This window comes from Doryrhamphus excisus, chromosome 3 (genome assembly GCF_030265055.1).
Source record: "Doryrhamphus excisus isolate RoL2022-K1 chromosome 3, RoL_Dexc_1.0, whole genome shotgun sequence".
NCBI lineage: Eukaryota > Metazoa > Chordata > Actinopteri > Syngnathiformes > Syngnathidae > Doryrhamphus > Doryrhamphus excisus.
Window position 1 is genome coordinate 4,092,132 of NC_080468.1, and position 12,337 is coordinate 4,104,468.

The 12,337-nt window shown below is 38.9% G+C and overlaps 1 protein-coding gene across 12 annotated transcripts in view; it reads right to left on the bottom strand.

Annotated features, from left to right (window-relative positions):
- The window catches only part of LOC131124836 (adhesion G protein-coupled receptor L2-like), a 111,109-nt gene that overhangs the window by 29,610 nt on the left and 69,162 nt on the right, over nucleotides 1–12,337 (bottom strand). For 8 of the 12 annotated variants that reach the window (XM_058065680.1, XM_058065686.1, XM_058065677.1 and 5 more), the window contains 4 exons: nucleotides 10,523–10,822; nucleotides 7,295–7,395; nucleotides 5,061–5,246; nucleotides 1,924–1,962 (listed from right to left, as the gene is read on the bottom strand). In XM_058065680.1, the coding sequence (XP_057921663.1) occupies nucleotides 1,924–1,962; nucleotides 5,061–5,246; nucleotides 7,295–7,395; nucleotides 10,523–10,822 (626 nt within the window). The remainder of the gene's footprint in view (nucleotides 1–1,923; nucleotides 1,963–5,060; nucleotides 5,247–7,294; nucleotides 7,396–10,522; nucleotides 10,823–12,337) is intronic. The other 4 variants (XM_058065681.1, XM_058065688.1, XM_058065679.1 and 1 more) reach the window with 1 other exon arrangement.

The following is a 12,337-nucleotide window of genomic DNA, read 5'->3' on the forward strand; positions in this document are numbered from 1 at the left end:
GCTAAAGTTCAACATGTATTCTTTACAGTTGTGAGGTGTAATTTGTACTGTAAATACATTGGAACACAATCGGTCTGACAGAAAAATCTAAGTACCGCATTGATCCGAATATAAGACAATATGAAAACGTATATAAGATGTATGAAAACAACATTTTTAGAGATTAATACAATGCAAACCAGCATGCCACTGTGAAATACACACGTACACACCAGAGATGCAGCCATGACACAGCACCTTGCTTGGGGAAAAAAAACAAAATTTGCTAATTTTAAGATAAAGGTGATCCATGAAGCGCTGTACAACAACTGACACACACAATATATTTAATTTTTGTATTGCCATCTACCAGTTGTTATTTCATTGATATTGAAAGCATTTTGTTTTTTTATTTTGTCAAAAAAGTGATTGTCCTTTATTAAGGGTTGTCTTATATTCAGGTCAAAAAGATTTCACAACCAAAGCTTGAACAATAAGCTTTTAATTTGAATACATGTTTAAAAAAATATTGTCATTTGAAATTTTTTCTCCAAAATTGAGTCGTCTTATATTCAGCATTGGCTCATAGTCGGGTCCACATTATAATCCATTATGAAGAAATAAATAGCTTCGTCCATGCTGAGTTCCCCAATGCTTTTCCAATTAACTTACGGCCCAAAATGACAAATGTACTTCCTTCCTGGGATGCAAGAGATGTATGTGTGAGTTGGAGATACAAATATGGTGTAGGAATTGCACTGATGTTGATATGTTCGAGTCAGAATAAAGATAGAAATGAGCAGCACTGAAAAATACATACTGCATTGCCATTACGTTAACGTATACTATTCATACACTTACACTACAACAAGCAGGCATCAAAAAGCCATTTGCTTGCTGGTCGCATTTGAATCGGATAATACACTGCTTGGCCCTAGAGCTATTTCTTTCAAAGTACTAGACTGAATAAATATTACTTACTATTACTATTTAGAACTAATCCATTTCTAGAACTGTTATCCACTAAAGACAACATTTACACGATAATTCATTCATTATTTGACGCCTTTGCTCATAAGGCGTAGCTAGATTCCAAATTGGATGAATGCAGTACAAAAAGTAGAAATCCAAGCAAGGTTAATCATCTGAATGTCACTTCCATATCAAATATCTTAACTGATATTTGCTGACACATTATATTATATATAATATGTATTTATTTTTCTGCTGCCTTTATTGATTTCTATTTTTTGTTTAGTACGGTGTCCTTGAGTGCTCAGAAAGGAACCTAGAAATCAAAGAAAATATTACTATTATTATATATTGTTCTAACCAAAGTTACACAAATCAGATCAGTTTTGATATTGTGCGTTGGCGTCGCTCACCACATTAGCAGTACCCTACTCAAGTAAAAATGAACTGTAAATGTCTGGGGACGATACTGACAAAATTAGAACGGAACAGATCCACGTTAATGTGTTGAGAAATTAATCCCAGAGATAAAACACAAGTGCAACAGGAGTATTTTTTAAGATATAAGGAGATGAGGCTGATGAAAAATTGTACAATATAAGCGAGTGAGCACAATGCCACTTTGATCACACTTTTGGCAGACAGGGAGGTGCAGTTATGACTGTGGGAAGGCAATTATTCACACGATGTATAAAGAGGCGAGAAGAGAGAGGACGAGGTGAGAAGAAGAGTAAGAATGCATGAGTGTGTGGAGGAGAGAGAAGCAATAGAATGATGCTGGAGTGATAACACAGAGGAGGACAAAGATGGAAGATACTGATGGAAGGAGCTCATGAGGAAGCAGCCATGCACATACAATGTACAACAGTCAAGGACATTATATTGTTGGATGCATGCTGCTAAGCAGGCGGTAAGGGATCAGGGTAGAAAAAATATATAATATAGCATCATGTAAAACGCTAGCCGATGTACCTTCATGTATGCCCTGCATGTCTTCTCTCGCTTTTGAAGCTTTTCCCCACACAAACAAAAAGAAAGATGGCAGAAAAGAGGTGGTGAGAAAACAGGGGAGCGGTAAATAACCAGGCCACTTACCATACACTACATGAGGGGGGAAAAAAGAGTTCATGTGGAAATGATGCGACACCTCTAAACGCCTATATGTGCTGAAGGAACGGCAAAAAGAAACAAAGAAAAAAGCTTGGATTTCTCCCCATTACTGAGACTTTAGCATTGCAAAAGCCAAGAGGAAGATAAACAATGTGCTGTGAGGTCATTTGTATGTTCTGCCAAGGAGAGAAGAATATGCTACGAACTCCTTTGTTGGTCTCTTGGCACTTAAACGACTCCTTTGCTTTTCCTAATTGAGTCAAACTGCAGGAAAGCACATGCTGTACTCTTAGAACAAAGACATGAACTAAATCTTTTTTGGATGTTTAATAGAAGTGAGTTGAAGCTCTGCAAGTACACTGTAGTACTCATTCTGCAATATGCATACAGAATAAAACGTATTTGAAGCAACAATGATATACAGCAAAAAAGGCAAATAATGAAGATAATGCATTAATAATGTCCTGTATTGTACATCTAGTCACGGACAGAAGAAGATGCTGTACAGAGAACATCCAAACTGATTTTTAATGATTTTTCTATGAGTGTAATTTTAAAGAAAATATGTATCATATAAAATTAAACAAATTATTCACACCACATTTAATTAAATGTGGATATTAATAATGGAATAGTGGTGCAATATTTTTGATTACTTAATTGCATTAAGGAATTTGTAAAACAAATATATTTTACATTTTTCGTTTTTAATTATTATCATTCATGTGTCTACAATGTAATATTTCTTACTCTTTTTCATTATTATTAATTGCGACATTTTCTACACTGATTGGCTGGGAACCAATGTTAGAAAATGCTCATCAATCATGGAAAAACAGTGGTGCCGATTTAACATGTATTTTTCCGATTTTTGTATTATTTTTAAATGTTTTCATTATTTTAAAACATTAATATATTATTATATATTATAGCGGGCTGCACAGCGGACGAGGTTAGCGCACAGGCCACACAAATCTCTGTGTGGAGTTTGCATGTTCTCCCCGTGCATGCGTGGGTTTTCTCCGGGTACTCCGGTTTCCTCCCACATTCCAAAAACATGCTAGGTTAATTGGTGACTCCAAATTGTCCATAGGTATGAATGTGAGTGTGAATGGTTGTTTGTCTATATGATTTTTCATCAAGAGTCAAGATTTCACAATTTCTTTGTTCCTTGAACACACCACAGTTGTGTGCTGTGAGAGCCGATACTGCGACTCTGATGTTCATCATTCATCGTATGCGTTATTTCTAGCTATGGGCCATATGGGCAGTTGCCCAGGGCGGCATTCTCCAGGGGGCACCGCGGAGACGGGGAAGAAAAAAAATATATTTACTAATGCTTCGCACTCACCAAATCCTCATCCAGTCAGTACGTGGCAGATGCGCGCCCTCTACAGGCGTGATACTCACGGCGTCAAACGCAATGAAACGTTCACCACGTGATGTGGATGAAACCAAAGAAATTTTGCAAGGGGGTCGGTGCCGCTGGGCTTCTGCCTTCAGATTAATTATCAAGTAAAAAAAATGGAACAGGAAAAACACCCACATTTAATTAATATTATTATAATTATAGATGACGATTATAGTGTTGTTCATTTGTGTCAACAAAACATGGAAAAGACAAAGTCAAAGCCAATTTAGAAAGAAGTGGAAAAACAGGCTAAAGAAAAAAGTATGTAGCTATAGTATCACTTTATTTACACATTATGCTTTATGGAATGTACATGATCAAATAAGCTAACGTTACTTAGTGGCTATATACTAATTGCTGTTCATTTGGATTATTGAATGGGAGTTTTAATTGTGTAAATGTGGATTTAAGTCAAATGCAATTTAAGGGGCGTTTGAGCTTGTGAAATAAGCACCTTTCAGAAGTTGGAAAAAGTTGAAGTTTGTTTTGGGGAAAAGAGGAGCTGGAAAGTGTTGTACTTGAAGGATTTGTGCACTTCTATTTGTGTTGTGTTTATTATTTTTTGCTTATTTTTTAAGCTAGCTTTTGTGACAATGTATAACTTAATACATTTATATTTAGATAAAAAATAAACTTGTGGGCGGAGTGGATACTGTATTTAGGGTTTATACCTGGATTATGCATTTAGCATTTAGCTTGTTAGTGTGAACAGTGGCACACGAGGAGAGAAGGGGAGGTTTCTGAAGCTGAAACTAATGTAATAATTCCAACTGTTGCTTTTATTACAAATTTTGATCAAAATACTTTTGTCGTTCATCAAAAATATGTTTATGGATTAATTTATTTCAAATATGTAAATGATTTACATTTAAAGGCTTCACATCACAATTCCACATTCGGTCTGTTTGAATTCATCCATCCACTTTCGGGCACGCCCACTCAGCTGTGATTAGTACCACTCAGTTTGTACAGTTTCTCTCCGGGCACGCCCATATAAGGAAGTTCGTCTCACTGTGACATCACAGGAAGCCGGTGTTAGAAAAAAAACCCTCTCTGAACCTTCTTTGACAGGTCACTTCCAAACGCGCAAAACTCATTATCTGTAACTTTGTCATATTTTAACAGGAGAATACAACATTCTAACAACATTTCGAGGTCAGAAAAGTGGAAAAAGCACAATAGGTCCCCTTTAAGATGTCTGAAACTGTTGTCTGAATAACAATGAATAACAGCTGTCACTCAGATGGAGGAAGTTTGGTATAAAGCAATGTTGCTCACTTGTCTTGAACCTAGCAACGAACTGTAACGGCATTAAAGGTGGAAGTGTGCAGTGAAGCTGGATGAGTGTTAGATTCCCAGGGTAGCTGCAGAGGAATGAGCATTCCCTCAGGACTAGACCTTCCTCCCTCTGTTATTATTCAAGTGTGTGTTAGCATGTAAACGAGGGCACGCGCCGCCTTGTGTTTGTGGATTTATGGCCCCTGCTGTCCCGCTGATGAATGTCCTGAACGCTGCCGATTAGACCCGGGGGTAAAAGGGGTTACAAAGCAGAGGTTACAATTGGCCCAAAGAGGACATTTCACAGTACCTTGTTGAAGCTGCGTCCAGCTGAGTCCTTCTCGCTGGGACGGAGCTCCTGCAGCTGAGCGTCCAGGATGTCCACAAGCTGCTCCATGAGGCGTACCGAAGAGCTGACGTCACCAGCGAAAACCGGGCCCTGCGTGTGGCGGGCGAGCTCGTTCGCTAGATTGGCCGCATTTTCGCCGCTTCGGATCTGGCAAAGGGAGCAAGGGCATGTAAGTGAACAGCATCACGGGCAGAATTAATGTCATTACATAGCTTGCGTGTGTTGTCGTGACGTGTTACTTCTGCATACTTGTATCCAGTGCACATGCTCATCTTCACTGAACTGCGAGTACACGGCGTTGATACACTTTTCAGTGGAAAACTGACTTTCACTGGCAAGTATTCGCATACTAAAGGTTTGTTGCTTTTTTAATTCTCACAATTCACAATTTATTGTTGTGATTTTACACCTAAAAACCCTCAAAGATGGACCAAATTGCTCCAAATTAGATTAGTAGTGTGCTACAATATGGCTTGGAATAGCTGTATTGCATGTTTAGCTAATTTTAGCTCATCAAAAATAGACAATATGGCGGCTTTCAAGGTCAAAAAAGCTGTGTACTTAGTAGAGTAAGTATGGTGTGTCAGCTTTTTTCAAACTATAACACAAAATATCAATATAATCTCTTACAATCAAACATCTCCTACAATGTACCCAGAATTCTGTATAGTTGATGTTTTGGCTAATTTAAGCTAATCAAAATCAGAAGGTATGGTAGTTTTCAGGGGTTAAACAAATCTGGCTTTTTAAGAAAGTATACGTAGCTTTTGAGCTAATAGTAAAAGGGTTGAAATCATTATTCCCAGGAATCTGTATCTTTGTATTCCATGTTTTGCTAACTTGTACTAAGTAGGAAAAGTAAAGTATGGTGGCCTGAAGGAGTCAAAATGCTATAGCTACAGTTTAGCTAGATAGTATATCTATGACAAGGATTTGCAAAATATCTGTATCTGATGTCTGTCGATGTGCTTTATCAAGTGGTATCTATTATGCTTTTTTCCACTTTTCTGACATATAAATATTGTTACAATGTTGCATTCTTGTGTCATAGTAAGCCAAAGTTTCAGATAATGAGGTTTTGCCCATTTGGATGTGAGCTTCAAAACAAGTGTGGGATAGCGATGAACGCTCGGTTATAGAGAGTTTTTTCTAGCACTGGCTCCCTGTGATGTCACAGGATTCCTTATATGGGCATGTGCTGTAGACCAGATGCTCTGTGTAGCTCTGTAGGAGTCCACAACTCAACACAAAGGACTGAAAAATGAGCATAATAGGTTCCCATTAAGAGGGAGTCTATAATATGCATTCTCCAGTGGTAAACAGACTTTCCCAGGCAATTAAAAGGATACTAAATGTTTGTTGCCGGGTGAAGTCAGCTTTGAAGCTGTCGTCACCATTCACGATTTATTTTTATGTTTCGCATCTGTACTCTCTGTACTCTCAGCATGCTCTCAGCAACAAGTCCAAATATTTTTCAGGACACAAATTGATTTGCGATTTGAGTTCTATTCCCACCCACTTTGCTTGAAACTGATATAGAATCTGGAGCGCGGCTTCCCGTTTGATGTGTCTCCCGAAATGTTTTTTGACAACACACAGGAACTCTGTCTGAACTCGTTGCAATCGGGAGGTGTTTTTTCCTCGCCATCGCTTCCCTTTAGATGCAACGCTTTGTGCATGGTTTTGTTGAGAATCAAAGCGACAAATCACTGAAGAAATAAGCTGTCACACTATGACTGCAGTGACTACCAAGCTGGGAGGTCCAGAGATCTGGAATCTATGATCTTTTTTAGATGTTTGACATTTGTAGCGTGTGTGTGTGTGTGTGTGTGTGTGTGTGTGTGTGAATTGACAAATAGATGCACAGCATGGCACACATAACTTTTCACCCTTCAATATCTTTGGAACTTTCGACCTTTAGATACTGTAATGCTACGGTTTAACCTTCAAGTAGATTTGCTGTTAAAAATGTAATGATACCAAAAGGATTTTTTTTGTGCAGCACCTTACTAGTCATGCTTACTATACACACACCAGCAAACTCAGATGCTATTTCCATCATGGTTTCCATTTCCAGGATACAGCCAAGCGAATAAAGTCCTTCATGTTTGGTTTTAACTGGTGAAACATGTTTTTTTTTTACAGTTATGTTTGACAACCCAGCATTCACCCCTGCCTGTTATTTTTTTTTTTACCTTTTGTGCCACTTGAGTTACCCAGTGGGAGGTGCAGTTGCTGAGGTCAGGGCCCTTGGAGCACCAGGTTCCTGCCACCGTGCAAAGGAAGGAGGCGACGCCTGTGGTAGAGCAAACACAGCAGTTGGAGGCAGGCCAGAAAGTGGCATTCCGAGTACCCTGTTGATGTTTTTCCTTCATGCCCTCTCCCCGCTGCAGGAAATGTTAGACAGGAACGGTCATTTCCAAATATAAATATAAAGCCTCTGCAGCTTTTGTGAGGTTTATACATGTGAAAAAAATTACTGAACACAGTGAGGTTGCTGCACATCTTGGGAGAAAATGATTTCCTGTGCGGATACATTTGAAAATAATACACTTCATGCGCTGTCATAGATGTGGAAATAAAACACAAGATTACTCCTAATGAATGCCAATTCACTGACAACAGCGACAACATTTGTAGTCCCATTCCCTTTTAACCCTCCTCAGTCAAAACAAGTCTCAATCTCGCTTTCATCCTTCCCCATGTCGCTGCTTTATAATTTGACAGCGCTGTCAGTGCCTGGGATGGGGTGCGAAGGTAACTTCTGTTTGAGTACCGATTGTCAGCTCAAGCCGCTTAATGGCCATCAGCGCAGCATCCCTCCACAAACACATTAGAGTGGATGTCGGACACTTTTAGCAACTAATTCCTCATTGGATACACTCACGCAATTATACTCCAAAATACTAGAATAGAGTGGTGGTTATCATGACAGCTTTATGACCCAGCATTGACACTCAAACTTCATAAATGTAGAATATCATGTAAATAGAAATAGTCCATACCAGTGTCAAACTGTTGCCTTTTTATTATATTATTAATATTATCATATTAATACATAGAAAGCCTTTTACCATCCTTCAATGTCATACAAATGTAAATATAAGCTAAGCTCTGTTAATAATAAAGGTAAATAGTAAAACAGCCTTAAGTCAAATGGGTACAAAGTGACGGGAAACTTGCCGCGCATTCCCCTTTTTTCTTAATTGCACAAATGTGCAAAGAAGATGAGCACTAAAAAAAACAATTAATCAGTTTTCCTTAACTAAATGACAACAAGTGAAGTATGGTGGTTAGAGTCTTACTGCTCTAACTACGGTGTTGATACTTTGATGCTCAGATGATATTTATTTCAGTTTTTAATATTATATATTCTACTCTGACCCCACATGCCCCCAGCATGGACTGTTTTCTCGCCTGGCGTCAGGGAGAAGGCTCTTCAGCATCCACTGTAGAACAACTAGGTTTAGAGACAGCTACTTCCCCCTGGTCATCAGACTGCTCAATGCCAAATAATGCCCTCTACCTGCCCACACGCACATGCAAAACTTTAAATTATTATTATTTATTCAAAATTATTTAAATTATTTGTGCAATTTACTGTTTACGCTGTACATTGTTGTTCGTATTTGATGTGATCTATTTATTCTCCACATTATTATTATACGGGAGCCAGGCAACGACATTTCATTGGCAAGTTCACTGCTGTGTTATTGTGAAATGCCAATAAAGGAAGTCTATCTATCTAAATATTTAGTATCAAGTATCAATGGGTGTCTGACTTTGTTGATATTATGCATTTTTAATAGTTACCTCGTCTTTAGAATACAGGTGTAGACACTGTAAACACTAGACTCGCTTGGGAACTAATTACTTTATTTTCTTGTTTAGCATGCATGTTGTTAATTATGTATGTGTATAAAATTAAGTATTTTTCAGCAGCCTGTTCTGGCACTATTTTATCCTGGAAATGTACTTGAAATTTGTTGCCATATTTGTTGTAAATGTTACGTTGGCGGTGGATGCCTCCCATATGCCTTAGCTTTTGATCCCTTTGGAAGAGCACTTGGGCAAACCCGGTGTAAAACCTAAAAACTTAAAAGTTTAACTTAAAGGTCCGGCCATTACAATAAAAGCACGCTAGTACTACATGCATGGTAAGCAACGTTTCACTCGGAAATCTGGCATGCTTTGCTGCATGTTATTCAGAGCATCCGTTTCTCATACCAACAGGATCTCAACAGTCATTGTGTAATACATTGTTACAGATTTGCATTGCTAAACGGTACACAACAAATTGTTAAGTGTTTATTTTATTCATTGTTTAATTTTATTTTGTACGCTGTATGGACTTGATGTGTGCTGAGACTGCATGGGTGCACAGCTTAGCAAGAACATTGGATACAGTGTTGCTCGTCCCACGCGCCATAGATAAATAGTGTGTGCCTCATTCGCCGTCACACTAAGTATAACACTGCTTATTAGTTATTTTCTTGCACTTCTTTAACTCTTCCAGGTGTAAAGCAGGCTCTTCTGTTGGAATTTTGCCAAGAAAAAGAAAACAAGCTCCCCAAAGAGGAAAAACACCCACCTATATTGGCTGCGTTTTTGGTCTTAATCTCTCAACTGTCATGACCATCATTAAGGATACAGATTGTATCCTTGAGCATGTTAAAACATTTGCTCCTATGAAAGCCGCAGTAATAACAAAAGTGGTGCAGAGATCATATTATTGAGATGATCAACATCCCAGTGACCCTTACACTGATTCATGAGAAGGATAAACGATTTTTTAATTTTTATCTACTGCTCTCCTACTTCCTACTCCCAATGAGTCACAATGATAATGACTGATTCATTTAATTCTTGAATTTAATCTTTTTATTACTGCAGTTTTTATGTCCTTCATATGTTCTGTGTACAAGGTGAGTGACTTAGTTTAAGTGTGAATTTAAGTGTAAATTAGGTATTAAACTAAAACTCCACTTCTATCACAGTTGAACTTCAACATGGACATTTTGACACCTTATAGGCTGGTGTCAATAAAAATAATAATGTGACACAAAGTATCAATTCCGGTATATGTTTGGTATCACCCATACCAAGTCTGTCCTCCTTTTGTGTTGTAAAAATGCTACACAACATCTCAAAACGTAACCACAAGTTAATCCTTCGATTCCTACTGAACTAAGGTCTTATGATGTACACATTTTAGTATTCTACTGAATTTGTATATTTAATCAACACTAATAATGTATAAGGTACAATGGCACTTTGTTTGATGATGCAAAATATGATGCAAAATAAAATAATAAATCCTTTAAAGGACGTAAGGAGACAAAAAAAAATGCCACCAGGAGCAAAGTCATAGCTAATGAAGCCGAAGTTTGGAATTAAACACTCACACCATATGGTGGGCTCACCTCTGGTGCCTTTAGGGCAGGGCCTCTCGACAGAAGTGCCCATGTGGGTCTGGGGCCAGTCAATGGCCCTTCTCCTGGTGGCCTCACAGAAGCGTCTGGGCGTGGGGGGCAGCTCTGGCGCAGTGGGCTCCACAGTTCCTGAGCCACGAGTGTCCTCAAACGGATCTCTACCGTCCCTCGGGTCCGCTCCTCCTGCTGTGCTGTCACCTTGGTTCTTGCCGGTGGGCGCTACTGTGGTGGCCATGACGGTGGTGGTCATGGGCAGGGAGGATGAGGCGGGGAATTCTCCCGCTGGAGCCACTAGAGCCGAAAAGATGTTAGAGATTAAGGGCGTACTCACACTAGGACATTCCCCCTCCCTCTCCTCACACTGAGCATTCTGGCTTATTCTGTTTTACTACTGCTATGTCCCGGACTCTGTGGATTATTTCCAGTCTTATTTGGAGTCATTCAGATTACTTCTATTGTGAAATGTGCCGATTATCATGAATTGCTTGAGAGGTGAGCGACTGTGTTATTTAAATTATGTCTTTATTACACACACAAATGTAGTCATGAGTATGGTCGGGCATTGAGTAGAGATTTTTTACTTTTTGTATTGTGCGTGTTTAAGTGGTTGCAGCATCACACACTCACTAAGACATAAACAACAGCATACTGTATGTGAAAATGTTATTTCATTAACCTTTTTACATACAAGTTGAATGGTTTGATATTTATAATTGTGGTTAGCGCCCTCATTTGCAAACTTTTATGGCCCTTAGTCTTAAAAGCATCACAATCCAGAAATCGTTAGGAACCGGAAACCAAATGACAATCGAAATCAAAACCACAATCATTCATATTCAAACAATAGCCAACCCGAACCATGAGTGAGCAAGCGTGCTATTGGTTAGACTTCTTCAATTTTTTTTGTCCTTTTATTGTATTTATATTTTTATCAATGTATTATCGTTCATTACTTATCAAGCAGAACTGGAGGTAGCAGAGATGAGGATGCTCAGGTTCTCACTGAGAGTGACCAGGATAGATAGGATCAGGAACGAGTACATCAGAGGGACATTACATGTTAGAGGCCTTGGAGATAAAGTCAGAGAGGCCAGACTGAGATGGTTGGGACATGTCCAGAGGAGAGATATATTAGAAGGATGCTGCGTTTAGAGCTGCCAGGTAGAAAGCGTAGGCGAAGAACAAAGAGGAGGTTTATGGATGTAGTGAGGACATGGAGAAAGTTGGATGGGGGCGATTGATTTGCTGTGGCGACCTCTGACGGGAAAAGCCCAAAGAAAAAGAAGAGTTGTGAGACATTAATGAAATGATGCAATGTCTTTTTTATGCATGTGAATGTGGTTGGGGTAAGCACGTGTGCTGTTGGTCTTTTTTATTATTTTCAGTCTTTGCATTATGCTTATACATATAATAAAATGTGCCCTCTTCCAAGGAGTGGAAGTGAGTGCTTTAGCTGTGAAGCGGGCCCAAACTCTGTATGATTGGTGTGTGGGTATGTGTGTGTGTGAGTGTGTATACACCCTCAGACAGTGAAATCAAACAGAAATCCATCTTTTGGCATTTTTTTCCACAAGCCCATAAATAAGACAAACACAGTTTGACACCAAAGTGAACGCCTTTGCAACAGAAAGTACCTTGAATTGATTAAATGTCAACAGTGAGGACAAAACGTGTTTGCATTTGACCCCCTCCCCACTCCTCCACCCCCAAACTTCATTTCGCTCACTTTGATGAAGCTGCAGCATGGAAGGCAAGACAGAAAACCTTATACATCAGCAACAACATGATTACTCCATATTGAGTCTG